The sequence below is a fragment of the Natrix helvetica genome, assembly GCF_964273705.1.
Source record: "Natrix helvetica genome assembly, chromosome: 16".
In the NCBI taxonomy this organism is placed as follows: domain Eukaryota; kingdom Metazoa; phylum Chordata; class Lepidosauria; order Squamata; family Natricidae; genus Natrix; species Natrix helvetica.
Genome location: NC_138563.1, coordinates 3,846,894 through 3,867,348, shown reverse-complemented (window position 1 = coordinate 3,867,348; position 20,455 = coordinate 3,846,894). Strand labels below are relative to the sequence as shown.

The 20,455-nt window shown below is 46.9% G+C and overlaps 1 protein-coding gene across 1 annotated transcript; it reads left to right on the top strand.

The window, feature by feature from the left end:
• The first annotated feature begins 507 nt into the window (after positions 1–507).
• HNRNPUL2 (heterogeneous nuclear ribonucleoprotein U like 2) lies at positions 508–19,513 on the top strand. The gene is made up of 14 exons (XM_081968164.1): positions 508–1,095; positions 5,421–5,550; positions 6,074–6,147; positions 7,309–7,448; positions 8,363–8,453; positions 8,594–8,706; positions 9,027–9,290; positions 10,719–10,841; positions 11,508–11,639; positions 12,332–12,500; positions 12,618–12,818; positions 13,531–13,610; positions 14,745–14,855; positions 15,896–19,513. The coding sequence occupies exons 1-14, from the start codon at positions 537–539 to the stop codon at positions 15,962–15,964; spliced, it is 2,256 nt and encodes a 751-aa protein (XP_081824290.1). The 5' UTR covers positions 508–536; the 3' UTR covers positions 15,965–19,513.
• The last annotated feature ends 942 nt before the right edge of the window (positions 19,514–20,455 follow it).

Below are 20,455 nucleotides of genomic sequence, written 5' to 3'. Positions count from 1 at the left end.
TTCAAAAAAAGAAAAAGCGGGGTTTCCCGCGCATGCGCGCATCGGCCCATAGAGGCGCGCGCCTGCGCGGGCGCCCCTTTTTCTTTCCTCGGCCGGGCCTTTCCTTTCACTCCCATTCGCTCGCTTGCCTCCCCACCCGGCCTCAACCACCTTCCCCCCGCCCTTCCGCGCTTGCGCATCCGCCTCTTCCCCTTCGCGCGCGCCCCATTTTCTTTCCTCGGCCTGCCTTTCCTCTCATTCCATTCGCCCGCTCGCTTCCCCCCTTTAACCTCCCCCACCGTCCGCGCTTGCGCATTAACCTCCCGCACCTTCGCGCGCGCCAGTGAAAAGAAAAGAAGAGGCGGAAGGGTGGGGGGAAGAGCTCGCGCAGGCGCAGACGGGTCTTTCCCCCCCCCTCTCTCTGCGCAAAGGGTGTAGCCGCCGGGCGGCGCGGTCCTCCTGCCTGGCGCGCGGCGGCGGTGCTGCCCGCGCAGGCGCGTTGGCGTCGGGGAGCGCGCCCCGCCCCCCCCTTCCCTTATCCGCGGAGCGCGCGCGCCATGGACGTGAAGCGGCTGAAGGTGACGGAGCTGCGGGCCGAGCTCGGGCGGCGGGGCCTAGATTCGCGAGGCCTCAAACTCGACCTGGTCCAGCGGCTCCAGGAGGCTCTCGACGCCGAGATGCTGGCCGCCGGGCCTGAAGAAGCGGGCGCCGAGCCCGGGGCGGCGGGAGGCGGCGGGCAGAGCCTGACCAGGGCCCGCCTGGGGGTTGAGGGAGACGACGACGACGAGGAGGAGGAAGAGGAGGAGGAGGAGGAAGAGGAAGAAGAGGAGGAAGACGAGGAGGAGGAGGAGGAAGACGAGGAGGCGCTGCTGGCCGACGAGGAGGAGCAGCCCCCGCAGCAGCCTGAGGCGGCGGCGGCGGCATCCGCAACCAAGGCGGCGGCGGCGGCCGGCAGCGAGCAGGCCCAAACCGAGCCCGCGGAAGGCCCCGCGCAGCCTGGAGGGGTCAACGGCGCCCAGCGGGCCGCGGAAGCCGGCGAGGAGGCCTCGGGGGAGGCGGCGGCGACGGCGGGTAGTTCGGCGGGAGGAGAGGCCGAGCAGGGCGGCGACCAGGAAGGTAAGGATGGCGGTGGTGGTGGTGGTGATGGCTGAGTCTCCCTCCTTCCCTCCGTCTTTCTTTCTTTTCTCTTTATTTCTTTCCTTCCTTCCTTCTCCCTTTCCATTTTCCTTTCTGATTCCCTTCCATTTTGCCTTCCTACCTTCTTTCTTTTCCTTCTCCCTCCCTTTCCATTTTTATTTCCTTCCATTTTTTCTTTCTCAACCTTCTTTCTTTCCTTTTCCTTTTCTTTTTGATTCCCTTCTATTTTGTCCTTTCTTTCTTTCTTTCTTTCTTTCTTTCTTTCTTTCTTTCTTTCTTTCTTTCTTTCTTTCTTCCCCCTTCCCCCCATCCTTATTGGGGGATGGGGGAGGAATTGAATTGAATGCTTTTATTGGGGCCAAGAGGCAAACAAGGGATTGGCCCCAGGGACAGAAGCTCCCAGTGTAATTGCAAGGCATCAAAGAAGGGGGATGAGGATATATGGAAATTTTGAACTTCTTAGACCTGAATATTTTGACTTTGCAAAAATAATAACAATAATAAACCCACCTTACTTGGAACTGCCTATATATCTAGGCGTGTTACTTTTAGCAGCTCTTAGGTCCTTGGTTAGGACTGGAATAGTTATGTTTTTACCTCTCCTGGACTGTGAATCGAAGATTAAATCAATGATGATGATAATATAATAATAAGTAAATAAATAAATAAATAAAAGAGATAATAATCAGGTACCCTAAAGCTTTTAGGTCTTTGGTTAGGACTTGAAATGTTTTTCCCAGGCTCAGACTGTGAATCAAAGATTAAATCAATAATAATAATGAATAAATAATGAATAAAAGAGATAATAATAATCAGATATCTTAAAACTTTTAGGTTAGGACTTCAACTGTGAAGTTTTTTTTTAACAGGCCCGGATTTTGAATCTTTGAATTGAAGATTAAAAATAAAAAAAAATATTTTTACAAAAATAAAAATATGATGATGAATCCAGGCTGAACAGTGGGCGGAATGTGTGTTGGATTGTAATGTAATAAATTAGAATAGATAAATAAAGCTGACATCCTGTGAGGATATTTGTAACCCCATCAGACATCCACATTTGCCTGTTGGGTCCTTGGGAAGGAGAGGCGGGAAAAAAATGCCCAATCCAGTCTGAACATCTGGCTTGACTGTATGATGAACCATAATAACAAGGATAATGCTATCGCTAATAACAATACCTCAAATAAAATGGGGGAATAAAGAAAATAAAAGGCATAAATAGTAATATCACAGCCACATTCTGGGTTGATATACACCATTAGGCAGAATTAAGTATTTTAATGAGATACAGAGACCGACAGTCCCTCCCCACCAGGTGTCCCTTTATTCATTCTCCTCTAGCCCTGCAGCTCCCACCGTCCCCAGCCCACTGTCTTCTCTTTTTTCCCCCAGGACCCATCCTCAGCAAGCTGGGAGTTAGCTTCCCTCGCTTTTTTGATCTTTATGGATTGTATAATAATAACAACCTGTTGGTGCCTCGTTCTCTCTCTCTCCTCCCTCCTGGCTGCTGCAGAGGCTTGGGGGAGTCCCTGGTTGTGGGATCAGGGGGTGGGGGTGGGCAGCATCTGTGTGTCCTGGCCACCTTGCAGACATCCAAATGGTCTTGTTGTGTGGCATTTGGAGAAAGGGATGCAGGATGGCAACCCCCCTCCCCGCCTCCCCACCAGCCTCCCCACCAAACAAGCGGCTTGTTTTGTTGGAAATATGGTAATGGCATGACTGGTGGGCTTTGGGGGGGGTCCTTTGAGCTAATCCCTAGAGGGTGCTTTTTGGTAGTAAGCAGGTTAAAAATTGGCTCCCATTTTTATTTATTTATCTGTCGGTTGGTTAGTTCGTTTGTTGGATTTTTCGCTTCTGGCAGTGAGTTAGCCGAGAATTGGGCTACAGTTTTATTTATTTACCTGTCTGCTTGTATATTTATTTATTTATTTGTTTGCTATTTGGCTTCCCGCAGTGAACAGGCAGAGAATCGGGCATCAATTTGCTTTCTTCCTTTCTTGATTTTTTTTATCCTGCTTTTAATCACTTTATAAAATAACTCGAGCCAGCAAACATAGACAAATTCCTTACCCTGTTTTTTTCCCACTCAGTAAAGTGGGGTGGGGGGTTGGGCTGAGAGAGAGAAGGACGAATTGGTTAGAAGCAGCCAAAGGGCATGGGCATTCTTAAAAGACTAGACATAGTCCTCTAGGTACAATGGTTCGTTTTAGTGACCGTTTGAAGTTGTGACGGCACCGAAAAATGGATCCTGGCCCTTGGGACCCATGATGCAGCATCCACACACTTTCAAGGGCATAACCAGCAAAATCGTGACCCAAAATGACCCTGTCCTCTAGCTTGCCGAAAGATCATCAGGGTTTATGGTGAGCCAACTGAAATTGAAGACTCTAGTTGGTGACTAGAAAAAAAGTAGTTGATTTTTGCCAACTACTGTTTTTTTGTAAATAGAAACAATGTTTGAAATCAAGGACATTTGGTCTGTGGAACTCTTCCTTTACAAATGTACTAATGCTGTTGAGGTGTTTGTTTGTTTGTTTTTTGTATCCTTTAAAAGCTGTTGTAGCAGAATAATCTATACAGCATAACTTTATTTTTTGGGGTGGTGGTTAAATCTTAGATAGGACTCCTTAGGACTGCTCCCATTTTTTTTTATTTTGCAGGAAATTGCTTTGATAGGATATGCATGGCATTGATTTGTGTAAAATACGTTGTGAAGCACAGTTTTGATGTTGTTTTGTCACAGAGTGTGATCCCCATTGGTGCCCCTCTCCCATTATTAGGGAAGCCCAGAATCTCTAGATAAATTCCAGAATTCCTGGGTAGCATCAGTTGCCTTGGATGGTCTTGATTTGACACACATTTTACCTTTCTTTCTCAATTAGGTTAAAAGGGGGCATAATGGTATAATATCACACTTTAAAGAAGCTCATGGGGTGGGTTAAAACTATAAATTTATCTGAATTTGAGGTGTGAGTAAAATCTAAAATATTCCTCCTTGCTGGCAGATTCTGGATGGAGTACAATAAAGTTAAAACAAAAACTCAATGTAAACAAACAAACACCTGCAGAAATCATTCATAAACATCATAGCTATTAATAAAACTAAAAAAGTTTAAGGATAGAATGTGCTCTAGAATTTGTTGGAAATAAAGTTGAGTATTCTCGAATTATCCTGATGATACTGTATGAATCATTATAATTAAAGAATAATTGTTACAATTTCAATTTATGTGCTTAGTAGATAGGAAGTCTTGATTGCCTGAACAGTTGCTCTATCGTTCCTTGCTAGCTTCAAGAAAATACTTTAAAAAAATATGTTTTGGGGTTTTAACCTTTTATAGGCTAGAACATTTTCTTTACATTCCCAACAGCCCTCTCTGTATTATTATTCCTTTTTGCTTTGAGGGTGATGGTCAGTATAAACGTTTAAATAAGGCAGTAAGATTTGGTCTTGGAATGCAATGCATATTTTAATTATCACGCTCTAACAATGTTGTGAGATGATTTATACAGTTTTCACTACACATCTGATGCATTTGCTAGGGTCTTTTGCAAGCAATTGGAGTGCTTCTTGTGCTCTGTTGAGATTTAATAAATAGCAGGTCCCAAATATAATATTTAATCAGTTTTTTCTAGCTGTATATTTTTCTTAAGCTGCTCTCCTTTAGTTTGTACAATCGTTGGTCCCCAGACCCAGTGAGGACTTGGCTAATTACAGAACTTATAATAAAATTTCACAGTTATCTGCAGGAAGCATACTAATGACATAATGAATTGCACAGCTAACTACACAGGCCTGTTGAAGTTTAGATTGTACATATGGGATAAGGTCTTTGGGGGATTTTAATCTGCACAAGATTGATTTTCTGCATTCAGAAAGCTTTTGTAATATATAAGCATCCACATTATCCTTTAAAATGTGGAGGCTTTTCCAGAAAGTATGAATAAGGGATAATGTACATACAGTATCAATCATGCAGATGTTAAAAGGCCTTCCCTCTGAGAGCACTATAGAAAGGCAGAACTCCGAAGTGGAAAGTGAAACATGCCATTTTGATTTTCCTGCAATTGCATTGAGTGATAGGTACCCAAAGTAGACAGATGTGATGCGAGGCTTGTTCGTAATTATTTATTTATTGGGCACAAGGGATTTGTGCTACTCAAGAGTCTTAAGCACCAGGTGAGGGTTATATTCTGTATTTGAAATGGTCAAAAGGACTTAACGTCTTTTCTGTATGTTTTTTTTTTCTTCTTCTTCTTCCAACAAAATCTGCTTGCTTGTTTTTGCTGCCTTTTCCCAGGAAATGAGGATGAGAAGGCAAAACAGGCTGGGCCGGACGGTGAACGCCACGGCCTCAAAAGACAGCGCGATGAGAAGGAAGAGCACGGTCGTGCTTATTTTGAGTTTCGAGAGGAAGCTTACAACAGCCGGTGAGCTACGGATGGTTTGGGCTGGGAATTTAATCCGCGATGCCAGAGGAGCGAAACAGAAGCGCAACAGAGAATTTGGCGGGCAGGTTTTAGTGGCTTAGAAGCAGAACAAAAACCAACATCAAAGGTTTGCAGCCGTTGATAGCGATTGTTGTATCAGTGGGTGGCTGAGTGAGTGGCTGGTCCTCACCTTTCGGTGGAACACAGAATACATCGTATTGTGGAGCGGTGCAGTGGCCTAGAGGTGGAGCTCTCGCCTCACAATCAGGAGGCTGTGAGTTCAATCCTAAGTAGAGGCAGATATTCCTCTCTCTCTCTCGGCACGATGAGAATAGATCTGCTGAATAAAACTCTGCATTGGCGACAGGAAGGGCATCCGGCCAACCTGTATTCCAAAGAAGCCAGAACCTGGGAAGGGGGGAGAGCGGAAGGTGGTTTTCTTTTTACACACCTTGTTGTTGTTGTTGTTTTTGATGACGGTGAATTTTAAAGATGGTTTTCTCGGTTGTCCTTTTCAATACAGATCTAAGTCTCCACCGCCTCCAGAGGAGGAGGCCAAGACAGAGGATGACGAGACTCTCGTGATCCTGGACACATGTATGTATCGATTCTGCACGCCTGTCTCTCAAGGGGCAAAGATAACCATGCGAGGTGAAATACGCATAACTCCAGACCACCAAGTGACTCTCAGTGCTGATCAAGGCAGCACCAGTTGCCTGAAGAAGATGCCTTGTTTCCCCGAAAATAAGACAGTATCTTCTTTTTTAAAAAAAATCTTTTTATTAAACAGTTTTTTAAAAAGATTTTTTTTTTTACAATTTCCTTCTGTACAACATTCCCTCCTTGGTATACATCCGTTATGTATGCATTTCTCCCCCCTTATTTCAATTTGTCTCTACATGTGATACTAATATATACGTTCCTTAAATTACAATTCTTCGTTGTGTTATCGTTTCCATTTATACGTGTTTCATCTCTACATATACATTGCTAATTTCTAATTCCCTCGCCTTCTTCATTTAGTCTTTCCTTAAGCTTTACACCTATCCTCTAACCATTTGTACCACTCCATATATACCATATAATATTCTGTTTCTTCCTTTTAGTTCTTTTGTGAGTCTGTCCATCTCTGCACTCTCTAAAACTTTCCTTATCACAATTTTCCTCTGTTGGTATGTTACTGTTCTTCCAGTTTTGTACCTATATTATTCTAGCTATATATAAGACAGGATCTTATTTTCTTTTGACCCCTGAAATAAGACCTTGGCCTTATTTTCGGGGAGGTTGTCTTATTTTTGAGGTGCAGGAGCATGGTCACCTCATGGCTGCAATATTTTCAGGGGAGGGCTTAATGCATGCACTCAAAAGCCCGATTGGGCTTATTATCCCTAGGAGGTCTTGTTTTCAGGGAAACAGGGTAATTGAAACCCGAAAGAGTCTGCGGTTTTATTTTAATGGCCCTCTTGAAGCACTAGCCTGAGTCAAAACCAATCCTCGCTTCAATCATCGATGCATAAGGCGAGCCTGCAGCCTTATTCCTCCTCGAAGTATAATTCTGTGAAATCAGCGGAATTTGTTCTTACTGAACAAAATGGGTTTGTTTTTTGCTTATATTTAATCTCCCGCGTCTGATTCAACAGGACAAAAGACAAAAATGATGTAGTAAATCAATTGCAGGCCTCAACTCTTTATTTTTGTTTGTCGCGGAGTTAGCCGAACTCTGGTTTTCATCGTGACCCGCTTCCGTTTCTCACCCAGATACATGCGATCTCCACTTCAAAGCCACCAAGGACCGCTATGGAGGGCAGCCTCTGTTTTCGGAGAAATTCCCCAATCTCTGGTCTGGGGCGAGAAGCACACACGGGGTGAAAGGGGGCAAAGTCTGCTTCGAGGCGAAGGTGAGGAGGCTGACAGTCCGCGCGTTACAGTTCTTGGTCGCAAGTTGGATCAGAGCCAATTGGCGGGGGGACACTCCTATTTAATTTACATGGCAGGATGTCTCTTCACTAGGAGTGGTGTGGTGGCTTACAGGCGAAGCTCTCGCCTCGCAATCCAGAGGCTATGAATTCGATCCTAAGTAGAGTCAGATATTTCTCTCTCTGGGCACGATGAGAATAGATCTGCTGCACAAAGCTCCGCATTGGCGACAGGAAAGGCATCCGGCCATTAAAGCACTCTGCTCCATTCAGCTGCTCCCGACTCCACCCAGCAAGGGATTATGGGGTCGTTAAATGATGATGGTGGTGCATCTTCTCTAGGGAAAAGGCTGAAAATTGGTAGGGAAAAAAACATAGATTTGCAGTTGCTTGAAAGATTTGGATAATGGGCATTTAGAATGGGTAGTCCTCAACTTATGACCACAACCGGGATCAGAGTTTTCATTGCTGGCGGCTGTTAAGTGAGTTGATTTTCCAACCTTTTGGGCAGCTGTTAAGTAAGCCACTGCATTGTTAAAGTGAATCATGTCGTTAAGCAGATCCCTATTGACTTTGCTTGTCAAGACACCAGCTGAGAAGATTGCAAATGGCAATCCCCACACGTAAGTGTGAAGGCCGGTTGTAAGTCACTTTTCTCGGTGCTGCTGTAACTTTGAACGGTTGTTAAAATGTTGGTAAACCGAGGATTATTTGCATTACAAATAAATCGACCAGGAAGCCAAGTTGCTTAAACTGCTGTTCACAGGGCACTTTTTTAAAAATCAAAATCAAGTCTTGTCGAAGCAGAAAGGGAAACTGGCCAGGAAGGGAGATTCACATCTTCTCTAGGCCCATTTCCCACCTGGTGTTTTGGCCTTCCCCTTCACCTGTCTTAGGTGATACAAAACCTGCCACTCAAAGAAGGCTGCACAGAGACTCACCTGCTTCGGGTCGGATGGTCTGTCGATCTCTCTCGTTCCCAGCTAGGTAAGTCGCCCTTCTAAATAACCTTCCAGCTCAGCTCAGCTGATCCTTCCTGGGTTAGCAGTGAGGGGGAACCAGGAATTTGTTTTTTTGGGGGGGGGTACCCACAGCACCCGCCGAAGTAAGCATATGCTGTCTCCTAGGTGAGGATGAGTTTTCTTACGGCTACGATGGACGAGGGCTGAAGGCTGCAAATGGGCAGTTTGAAGAATTCGGCCAGACCTTTGGGGAGCAGGACGTGATCAGTTGCTTTGCTGTAAGTGCCGAAGACTTGATTTGGGGGGGGGGGGGTCTCTGGAGAAACCCCCGTTTGGGGCAGGAACCAGGGGCTGCAAAAGCTGCAAAAGCGAACTTTGTTCCTTGATCCGGTCTCATTCACGAGACCCCCGCCTGTTTTTAAGTACCATCAGCCTTTGCTCTAATCTCCTTAGAACGGCCCCATCTGTCTTGTCTGGTTTGCTGGCCGCTCAGCAAAGCACCACCAGTTCCTGCTCGATTTGCTGCCCCCATCCCAAGCCCCCGTAGGGCCGATACCCCTCCCCTCCCTTTCACACCTTCTGTCCTCCTGCCTTGCAGAACTTCGAAAGCGAAGAGGTGGAGCTGTCCTTCTCCAAGAACGGAGAGGACCTGGGCGTGGCCTTCCAGATCAGCAAAGAATTGCTGGGGGACAGGGCCCTCCTGCCCCACATCCTGTGCAAGAATTGCGCCGTGGAGGTCAACTTTGGCCAGAAGGATGAGCCCTTTTTCCCGGTTCCTGAGGGCTACACGTTCATTCATGCTGTCCCTGTTGAGGAGCGTGTGCGCACCCCGGCACCCCCCAAAGCTCCTGCAAAATGTGAGGTAACCTAAGTCTCATTGTTTCGTTCCCTTTCCTCCCCCCTCCCCCCTCCCCCCCATAAACAGCCTGTTAGATAGTTTCAGCCTTGGGGAGATCAGCTGGCAGTTGTGTTCGAACTGCGGTTGCAGCTGCAAAAAAGGTTGTCGTTTAAATTCGATCCCTAACACCGGTTTACGTATCTTGTAGGTAAGAACCTGCTTTAGGGAAGTTGTCTGATGAAGTTATAGATCAGGAAGGCAATACAGGTCATGCATTTCCCATTTTTTAGTCTGATAGGAATTGTTTTGTTTCTCCTTGGGCAGGGGTCTCCAAACTTGGCAACTTGAAGACTAGCGGACTTCAACTCCCGGAGTTAAAAATTCCTCAGCCTGGCTGAGGAATTCTGGGATTTGAAGTCCTCAAGTCTGCATCCTCCCTCCTTCATGTTGGTGTGAGCATTGCCTTGTTCCCTCCTTTCAATCAGTGGCAAGGAAGGGGGAGTTTCCCAAAAGGGAGAAGCTGTGTCTTGAACCTCAAGCTCCAGAAATTGTTTTCTTTTCCTCTTAAGAGTACCGATACTTGTAGCTCAGGGTTGAATTGTGGGGTCTTTAGTGCTCTCTGAGCTTGGTGGTTTGCTTGCAGACATTTCATGACCCAACCTCGGTAACATCATCCGTGCTAGGAGGGAATGGGGTTTAGTCTCTCTCTATATACAGATGGCTTGCTTTGTCCGGATGATGGGGTTTACCTAGTTGGGTCATGAAACTTTTGCAAGCAAGAACCAAATCCCAAGTACAGGTCTCCTGCGTGAGCAGGGGGTTGGACTAGATGACCTCCAAGCTCCCTTCCAACTCTGTTACAGTTACTTCAGAACACCAAGGACTGCACAATTCTTAGATCTCTTAATTCTCTAAACAAAGAACGGAAATGCTACCCTGGTTTTTTTAGAGCTTTGATTCCCACAGTGGCCAGTCATCAGTGCCCCCTGAGAAGACCACAGAAGCACCCCAGAACAATTGAGGCCCCCGCCCTCTGCTTCTAAGGCCTTGAGGAAAAAAAGTCCTTGTGACTAGCAGCCACTGATAGCTATATCATCGGAATCCCTGCAGACCTCTTTTAAAAGCCAGTCATGCTACTAGTCCTCGGGTTACCTCACAATAGGCAAACCGCTGTTGTTCTTAATTGGCAGCAGCTTTTTCGGCAGCGCAAAGCTCTCCTTGAGTGCATCTCTCTGCTAATGGATTGGTTAAAAGGCTGCAAATATTCCTGGCTACAGTTATCTTAGTTTCCCTTTTATCTTTTTTCCCTTCTCAAGGCTGTCTCAGCCGACCCGAGAAGGTATTTGAAGGTATCCCCATAATCTTAATAGCATTTTGGCAGCGCCTTCTCCTGCAGAGGCCTCGGTTGGACGGCGTTGCTTACTCTCTCTTTCTCTCGTCTTCCTGAACCAGGTTTTACTGATGGTTGGGCTACCAGGCTGTGGGAAAACGTTTTGGGCCCAGAAGCACACCCAGGAGAATCAGGACAAGCGTTTCAACGTCTTGGGGACCGACAACATCCTGTACCAAATGAAGGTTAAAAAAAAAAGAAAGAAAGAAAAAAGATGGGTGGCCCTAACTAGCAGCTGCAAGGACTTCACGACCACAATTGAGCTCCAGATTTCCACTGTTAAGCGAGACGAGTTGTTAACTGTCACTCTTGCCCCGTTTTACAACCTTTCTTGCTGCAGTTGCTAAGGGAATCCCTGCGGTTGAGTTAGCAGCGCGGTTGTTAAGTGAATCTGGCTTCCCTGTTGACTTTACGTCGCAAAAGGGGATCATGTGACACCCCACCCCGTTACACTGCAGCCGTCATAAATACGAACCGGTTGCCGGGCATCTGAATTTTGATCTATGTGACCATAAGGGGTCGGAAAAAAAAGTCACTTTTTCAGTGCCATAACTGAACGGTCACTAAATAAAACTCTTGTAACTCGAGGATGAAGAGCAATTAGAGTCAATTATGGTTAACTCTGCATGTCATTCTTTGGGACTGACCGGAGATGTCCCATTGGCCTCTCATCCTTCTGATTTCATCAAATAAAAAAACCCAGTCCAATCTGGTGATATGTAACTTCCGAAATTTTGAGCAGGAACTCCTCCTGGTTTGACCTCCCCCTCGCCTTTTCTCAAATGTGGGGGTTTCTCCCTCCTTTAATCTTTCTGCTCTCCCCCCCCCCGCCCCATTTCCTTCCTTGCCAGACAAAAGGCCCCGTGGTTGAGGAGCCGCTGCCTATCGAAGCTCGCGATTCGCTGCTTCAGCAAGCTGCCCGTTGTGTGAGCAAGCTGGTCCAGATCGCACCCCGGACAAAGAGAAACTTTATTCTTGATCAGGTAATCTATCTAGTTTCTATCTCACCTCTACAAGAGATTCTGAACCAGCGAAGTGAGCTTGGTTTACACATAACAAATACACTGCTTTGTTTCTCGAACAGACCACATTTGGCATGGCTCAAACGAATGCTAAGCTAAGCCACACGCCTGCCATCCTATGGTCTAGCCTCCCGTGTGAACTCAGTGTGTGGATAAATTTTGACTTCACACTTGGGTTTTTTAATTGTTGGTGTTCTTTTGCCAGAGAGACTCAGGCAGCTTCAAAAGCCAAACGATTATTGTCTAGGTAGTCCTCGAGTTGTGGCCTTATTGGAGCCTGTGTCTTAGGGTCGTAAAATGGCTCAAGGATGTGGCTGACCCAGTTTTACGTCTTTTGAGCCAGTTTTAAGCAAACGCTGTGTCTCTTAAGCGATTCACAGAGTCAGCCTCTTGCCCCCAACAATCTGGGTCCTCATTTGACTCACACTGGAAGGATGGGAAGGCTTGAGTCAGCCTTGATCAAACTCCTGGCTGGGCCTACAGTCCTGCATTCTAACCACTGGGCCCCACATGGCCCCACATGGGAGCTGTGCTTCAGCATCTCCGGAGGTGCTTCGTTGTGTGCGATCCAGGCGACACGGCTGCTTTCTTCCCTGGGGAGGCCACCTCGGCTTTTCTGAAGCCCCCTTTCACCCCTCCCCCCCCCCTCCTAGTGCAACGTCTACAATTCCGGCCAGCGGAGGAAACTGCTGCCTTTCAAAGGCTTCCTTCGCAAAGTGGTGGTGCTAGTGCCCAACGAGGAAGATTGGGCGGACAGGCTGCAGCAGAGGGAGAAAGCCGAAGGGGAGAACGTGCCGGAATCGGTGATGCTGGAAATGAAAGGTACGGCCCATTCAAAAGTCCAGACTTCTTGCGGGGTGAGACAGTCATTTGGGGGGGGGGGAATTAAGGCTGGGGGACCTTCTCATCTCTTTGGTCTTCTACGTCCCTCCATCCCAGCCAACTTTTCCCTTCCGGACAAATGCGACTACATCGACGAAGTCCTCTTTCAAGAGTTGGCGAAAGAAGAAGCCCAGCCTCTGGTCACTAAGTACAAGGAAGAGGCCCGGAAGCTCCTCCCACCCTCCGAGAAACGGACGAACCGTCGCAACAACCGGAACAAACGCAACCGCCAGAATCGCAACCGCGGCCAGGGATACGGTGAGGCTGGAAGCGGGGACAGTTGCCTTGGTTTGCTGAGTGGCCCGGAGCTTGTTCAGATCTTCAAAAGAATTCTGGGCCCCTTTCAAGAAGGTCTAGGAAAAGCCAAGTCGTTGCGGGACAACTCAACGCTGCCTTAATTGTTTCGTTCAGTTATTATTTGTTGAAATTAATGTCGTTTTGGTGTTTGTTAAATTGCCCCCCGGTGAGTTGACCCAATCCGCCTTTCAGACCCGTGTATTATGATTCTCCTGGCTCTGTCTGCGTTTGCTTCTTGGCACTTATGATTTCCCCCCCCCCCTTCTTTCTCTGACATTTCTGCTTGTGAGAAGAACAAAGGGGAATTTGGAGGGGCTCACATGATGGGATCCAGTTGGGGGGGCTGCTTAGTGCTCTCAGATCTTGGTGGCTTTCTGGCAGACGTTTCATTACCCAACCAAGTAACCTCATCAGTGCTAAAAGGGAGAGGGGTTTGTGGAGAGGAGGAGGAGGAGGAGGAGGAGGATCATATGGGGTCTTTGATGCTCTCTGAGCTTGGTTCTCCTTGACAGACATTTCATTACCTAACTAGGTAACATCATCAGTGCTAGAAGGGGAGACCTTTGTAGCAAATCCCATTCAGCTAGGCTCTCGGACTTCATCAGAAATCTGGATGGATTTCACCGAGCCGAAACTGTGGTCTAACTCTCGCTTTCTCTCCTGTTTTTCCCAGTTGGAGGAGGTCAACGCCGGGGTTACAACAATCGAGCCTATGGACAACAGCAGTACTGGGGGCAACCTGGAAACAGAGGCGTGAGTACATCTTTTATTTCTGTGGGTCGTCGCACAAGTCAGCCAGATGTTCAGACTGGATCTGGGCTTTCTATCCACCTCTCGAGTCCTACGCAATGACGGGGGTCAGGTAGGTGTGGACAGTTGATGGTTTTAAAGGTCTCGTCGCAGTTTGTTCCAGTCAGTTGTTTGCAATTGACAGGTGTTGAATTTGTCAACGCCGGTGGGTGTCCAGGTGGTTTTGTCGTTGCACCCAAGGTGTTTAATGCTTATGGTTGTTTATTATCATTTATTTATTTTTATGCTTCCCCTGTCACTGATAACGACAAATCTGGCTGGCTTTCTTTCCCACGCGTTGATAAAGGTGTTTTTCAAAAGCGGCAGCGCTGTTTCTTTTAAAAAAAAATGTCCAAAAATTATTCTCTGTTGCTCGTGAAGATCGGTCTTGCTTGCTTTTAACCTTGGAAGTTTTTTTTAACGTGTCAATGTAGAATTCTCCTTTGGGAGTTCATCAGTGGCCCTTGCCAGCCGAATCGGCAATAAATAGCAATAGCCCTTGGACTTACATACCGCTTCGCAGCGATTTATATCCCTTTCCGATCGGTTTATAGAGTCAGCCTCTTGCTCCCAATAATCCCGGTCCTCATTTTACCGACCTCAGAAGGCTGAGTCAACCGGTCAGGATCGAACTCCTGGCAGTTGCATTCTGCATTCTAACCATTGCACCACCTTAGCTTTTAAAGAATTATGGGACCACTAATGCCCTCCCCCACCCCATTAGTTCTAGAGCAGCGGCCTCCAACCTTTTGGATCCCAGGGATCAGTTCCATAGAGAAAGGATTTCCCATGGGCCAGAGAGGCAGTGTTTTCCGGTGCCGCCTGCATCCCACGGATGGGGCTTCACTTGTTTGGGCGTTCCAGTTTCTGGCAGGTCCATGGGTGGGTAGGTGGGGGGGGGTTAGGGACCCCTATTCTAGAGGATGCAAATGCCAAAGGAGTTTGGAAACAGAAGCCTTGGTACCTTTCAATGGTCTAAGAAACTCAGGGCGGCGACGTCTGACCCTGGTTTGAGCAAGCCATGGTCTACGATTGAGGCTTCTGACCCAGTGGCGCTCGGGCATCGATGCTTCTAACCGACATCTTTTAACCCCACAGGGTTATCGCAACTTCTACGACAGCTACAGAGGCAGGGATTACAATCGCTTCTACGGACGTGATTACGACTACAACAGATACCGGGACTACTACAGGGACTACAACCGAGAGGTAAGAGGTTGGGAAAAAATATATACTTCCAGGGCAGAGTTACAAGTAGTCCTCGACGTATGACCATAATGTTTTGTGCGTGTGTCAGTCCTTAAGCAGACATCGTGGAGGCGAAGTGAACGTACGGTTCATGACGGCCGTGATTTTGCCCAAAACTGGAGTTGCCGCTACCCTTCCAACAGGGATCTGACTACAGGCAGTGCTGACTTATGACCACAGTTGAGGCCACAATTTCCACTGCTAAATGAGACAGTTAAGTGAGCTTTGCCTCATTTTACGACCCCATGGTCTCATGATTAAAGCTCAATTGATTATGGGACCATGGGGTCCCATAGATGTGAGTCAAACTCAATTGACTCACATCTGCGACGGTCGCAGCTTCAAGTGATCCCATTTTGAGACCTTCTGACCAGCAAGAGTCAATGGGGCAGCCAGATTCACCAAACAACAGTTTGACTAATTTGAACAACTTTAGTGATTCTATTAAACAACCGTGGCAAGAAAGTTCGTAAAGTGGGGCAAACTCACTTTAACAAATGTTTCACTTAGCAACAGAAATTTGGGCCTCCATAAGTCTAGGACTAGGGCTCGGTCGCTGAGTTTGTCGATCAGAAAGGCCGGCAGTTCGGTGGTTTGAATCCCTAGCGCCGCGTAACGGAGCGAGCTCCCCTGACTTGTCCCAGCTTCTGCCAACCTAGCAGTTCGAAAGCAGGTAAAAAATGCAAGTAGAAAAATAGGAACCACCTTTGGTGGGAAGGGAACAGCGTTCTGTGCACCTCCGGTGTTGAGTCATGGTGGCCACATGACCACGGAGATGTCATCGGGCAGCGCTGGCTCTGCAGCTTTGAAACGGAGGTGAGCAATGCCTCCTAGAGTCAGGAACGATAAGCACATATGTGTGAAGGGAACCTTTACCTAAGTCTAGGACTCCCTTAATCATTGTTTGGTCAAATAATGTTATGTTGGAGATTATCTCTGCTTGCTTTCCCTGGCTATTTTTTGAGTTGGTCTCTTAATTCACACTCTGGTCTTTTTTTCAGTGGCAGAACTACTACCAAGACAGAGACCGATACTACAGGAATTACTACGGCTACCAGGGGTACCGGTGAAAGCCCTCGGCCGCCTCCACCCTTCAAGCCAAGCAGCCAGGCTCGACAGAGGGAGAGAAGGAGAGGGGGGGAACAACGTCTGCCACTTCTCCAGAAGCAAGCAATGGAATCGGGAGTGGGGGGGAGGGGAGGGGGAGGAAAGCGGTGGCTGGGTTTGAGAGAGAGAGAGAGAGAGAAGAGAGGGTGGGCAAAGGGGGAGCGGTTTGAAAACCGAAATGAAAATTGTAAATTTTTTTTTTTAAAGTTTGTTGGAAAAAAAAATATTGTCTTATTCTATAAAAAAGAGAAAAAAAAACCAAGAAAAAAAAACCACATTTCAAACCCTAGTTTAGACATTTGTAATCCCCGTTTGTTCGCCTGGGAATAAAAAAAAAAAAAGAACAGCACTTAAAAAAAAAAAGCCGTCTACGATCGGATAGGAAAATAAGACATGGTAGAGCGGCTAGGCTGGCAGCTTGTCCTAGGGGCTGGGCGGGGTTGGGGTTGGGGACACCAAAACAGGAGGGGCAGGGCTCCCCGGGGGGAAGGGGGGACGACAATGCAGGGAAGACAGGTGTGCGGGGAAGGTGGATGGTTTTCGACTTAAAACTCGGGGAGGGGAGGAGGTGGTGTGTCGACATGTAATTCAATTTTTCCAAGAATTTCCAGAAAACTTTCGGCATTTGGTACAACACACCCCCAGGCGAAAACGTGGCCTCGCTCTGTCCAAATATCAGCTCGCGTTTTCAGACAGTGAATCGCCGGGTGGCCTGTTAGATGTTGAGTGCCGCAGGCTGGAGGCTTAAAACTTTTCCTCGCCGTTTTCCTCCTCCGAACTTTTCAAGCAAGGCTGACCGATACTCTCCCGCCGTCCCAGCAAACCAGCCAGTTTATCTCCCCCTACCCCGTTTGAAGCCCTGTATCTCCCCTTTTTTTTTCTCCCCTCCTATGAGACTTAGCCGGCCCCTTTTTGATCATCTCTGTACAGAATCTACGTCCTTTCCTCCTCCTCTTCCTCCTCTTTTCTTCTTCTCCAATTTTAGCTTTTCTTGTTTTTGATAACGGAATGAAAGGAACTTTAAAAAAAAATCTCTCAGGGTTTCTTCCGGATCTCCTGGTTGTGTTAGCACCTGACGTGTATATAGGGGGGGAAAAAATCTGTGCTAGCAGGTCGAATTCAACTTCCCGAGTGTAGCTTTAAATGTGGAGCATCGAAAGGGTCGTGTCGTTTTTTGTTTGGTCTTGTTTTGAACAATACTGTCACGTGCAGGAGGGCTGTGGGTGGGAGAGGGGAAGCCCATCATCCCCTGGTGGTTGGGGTTTTGATAAACGGATTGGCCTGTGTACATAAGGTGGGGACAGGGCAGAAGGTCTGCGTTGAGGGGGTTGGACAGATGTGTCTGCTTCTGGCTTGGAAAAATGTTGGTGTTTTATTTGAAAGCATAGTTCTCTTTCTGCTTAGTCCTTTCTTCCTTTCTTTTTCTTCCTTCCCTCCCTCCCTCCCTCCCTCTCCTTATCCCCTTTCCTTCCCTTGTTTTGTCTTCCTTTCCCACCCTCCCTCCATCTCTCCTTCCTTCCTTGCCTCCCTCCCCTTTACCCCCTCCATCCCTCTCACCTTCCTTCCTCCATTCCTTCCTTCCCTCCCTCCCCTTATCCCCTTCCCTTCTGTCTTCCCTCCCCCACCTTCCTTCCTTCCACCCTCCCTCAATCTTTCCCTCTCCTTTACCTCCTACCTCCCTGCCTCCCTCTCACCTTCCTTCCTCCATCCCTCTATTCCTTCCTTCCCTCCCTCCCTCCCCTTATCCCCTTCCCTTCTGTCTTCCCTCCCCACCTTCCTTCCACCCTCCCGCAATCTTTCCCTCTCCTTTACCCTCTCCCTCCCTGCCTCCCTCTCACCTCCCTCCCTCCATCCCTCCTGTCTTCCCTCCCTCCCCTTCCTTCCTCCCACCCTCCCTCAAACTCTCCCTCTCCTTTACCCCTCCCTCCCTCTCACCTTCCTTCCTCCTCCTCCATCTTCCCCTTCTCTGTCTCCTCCTCTTTCCCTATTTGCCCTCCCCCCAAATTAATGAATTAACTTTTTCTTGGCTTCTCTCACAGAGCAAAGGGTTTTGGAGTCTTTCCCTCCCGTGCCCCCCCCCCCCTTTCCTCATTGTGTAAATACCCCCTTTTGCTTCTTGGCGCTGCTTGTCTCCAGCTTGGCTAATTATGTCTGATTCCCATCCACAGGGATTAAAAGATTAGTTCCTTGTGATTCACTGTTTGAAATTCAAACTTTTTAAATTCGAAGGTGGGTGGGTTTGGGTGGGTGTTCTTTTTTTCCTTTTTTAAAATGTTGGCTGTTTATGTTATTAATTTTTTTTTAAAAAAGAATAGGTTCTCCCGAAATCTCTCCCCAGTCTTCGCAAGCAGCTTTTTATTTCCATCCCCATTTAAAAAAATGTAAAATTAAAAAAAAAAACGCTTCTTTCTGCATTTCAGCCAGATTCAGAATCCTGCCAACTTCGGGAGGCAACCTGGGAATTTCTTTTTTTTTTTAAAGGAAGGTGATACGGACGAGGGGAAGGAAAGGCAGAATTCTATCTCCATGCATGCGTGTGTGGTTGTGTGAACAATTGTTTTTATATCTAAAGTTAACTGGTATTTTCAATACTTAAGGCCACCGAGGGGGAAAATTTTTTACTCTTCTGGAGAAGAACAGCGCACATATGCTGAGGGTGAGACAGGGAAGAATATCCGTGCTTGTGAGTAACTTCAGTAGCTGACCGCTTGCGTGAGTTTGAAATGATGGAGGGGCTCTGAAAATGTTGGCTGCGGGCATTCCTTGCCCATGTGCAGAGTGCCAGCTGCTGAGATCACCGTAAGACGTTCCTTGGTTACACCTATTGGTTCACAAGATAAGGGGTGGGTGGGGGAACAGGCCCCAGGCCCCAGTTAGCTTCTGTACTTTCTAGGAAATAGGGGTGTGCTTTTTTTTTTTTAAATAAGGGTCTTTTTTCAGATGGGACCTTTAATATAAGGGATTTCTGGCTTTCTGGACTGGGGAATGAATGAAAACTGCTGCACCCTTAGACCAACAGAGAGAGAGAGAGAGACAAGCAAGAGTTCTTAGCAACTTTAGTAGATGTCTTTTCTTTTTTGGCACATTTTTGTAAAAAACAAAAAAAGGTAAAAAAAAGAAACTTAAAAAAAAGGAGAAAAAAGTCAAACGGTTCCAAAAAAAAACCCTTTAAAAAAAATTCAGCCTGTTTAAAAAAATAAATCTGTTAGTGTTTTTTCATGATTGTATGTCTTAGTTGCTGTAGACACAAAGCTCAAGCGAAACCGAAGGCAGTAAAAAAACAACAACATGTTTTTACGAATGGTGAAACGTTGAAGCGGCCAGTAAAAATGATTAAAAAATAATAATAATAAAAACACGGGGAGGGCGGGGTTGCCATTGAACATGTAACTTTTGTGTGGTTGTTTACATCTGTAACTTTTTCTTTTCTTAACAATTCTGGCATCTGTAGGTTGGAAACAAAAAAAAAACCTTCCATTTTTAGAATAAATTAGCCATTCGCTTGACTCTTAGCTTTTTCTGTTGCACCGCTGACTTTTTCAGTGTCGTCATTTGAAGCATTGGGCCCTCTTCCTCCTCCTCCTCTTCCTCCTTCCTCCCCAGTGAAACGCAGTCTCCAAAGACCAAAACCATTCTGGAAGTTAATTTTTGATTTTAGCAGAAAAACCTTCCTCTTCAATAAACCTGAATGTGGGTACTCTCAAGAAGTCTCCTGTTTCGTTGATAACCAGAGGGGACCGCCTTTGAGGGCGGGATTCGCATCCAGTGTTTTTTTCGTAACCCATCTTCCCACGGGGAGGGGGAATTGAATACAAGCAGTTCTCATGTAGCGATCAACATTGGAACTTGCAACTTTGGTCTTTAAGCAAAGCGGTTGCCAGCAGCTCTTATGTCGGATTTCAGCTTTCCTTTGGTGTAGAGACCCAGTGTAGGTTGTCAGTGCATGGACGGCTTGCAAAGTTGATTATTTCATCCACGTTGTAATGGAACGGTCGCTAAACAAGGGCTATATAGCCTTATTTATTGGGCCCTTGCTCTTGAGTTTGGTGGTTTCTTTGCGGAAGTTTTACCATCCAAGTAGGTAACATGGGTGCACAGGAGAGAGTATAAACCAGGGATGAAATTCAGCAGGTTCTGGAGAACCGGTAGCGGAAATTTTGAGTAGTTCAGAGAACAAGCAATACCACCTCTGGCTGGCCCCAGGATTGGGGTGGGAATGGGGATTTTTGCAGTATTTTCCTTCCCCTGGCACGCTCAAAGAACCGGTAGTAAAAAAAAAAAATTTGAATTTCACCACTGCAGTGTTTTCCTTCCCCTGGCACGCTCAAAGAACCGGTAGTAAAAAAAAAAAAATTTGAATTTCACCACTGGTATAAACAGCCAGCTAACTCATCTCCCTGGCGCCCTGATGGTGTTACCGAGCTTGGTAATGAAACGTCCGCAAGAAAGCCACC

Bases quoted from the DNA above. Each gene is read 5' to 3' on its own strand.
- HNRNPUL2 (XM_081968164.1), top strand. From the start codon at position 537: ATGGACGTGAAGCGGCTGAAGGTGACGGAGCTGCGGGCCGAGCTCGGG. The intron at 6,148-7,308 runs GTATGTATCGAT...TTTCTCACCCAG, and splicing joins TCTCGTGATCCTGGACACAT to ATACATGCGATCTCCACTTC. The intron at 9,291-10,718 runs GTAACCTAAGTC...TTCCTGAACCAG, and splicing joins AAGCTCCTGCAAAATGTGAG to GTTTTACTGATGGTTGGGCT.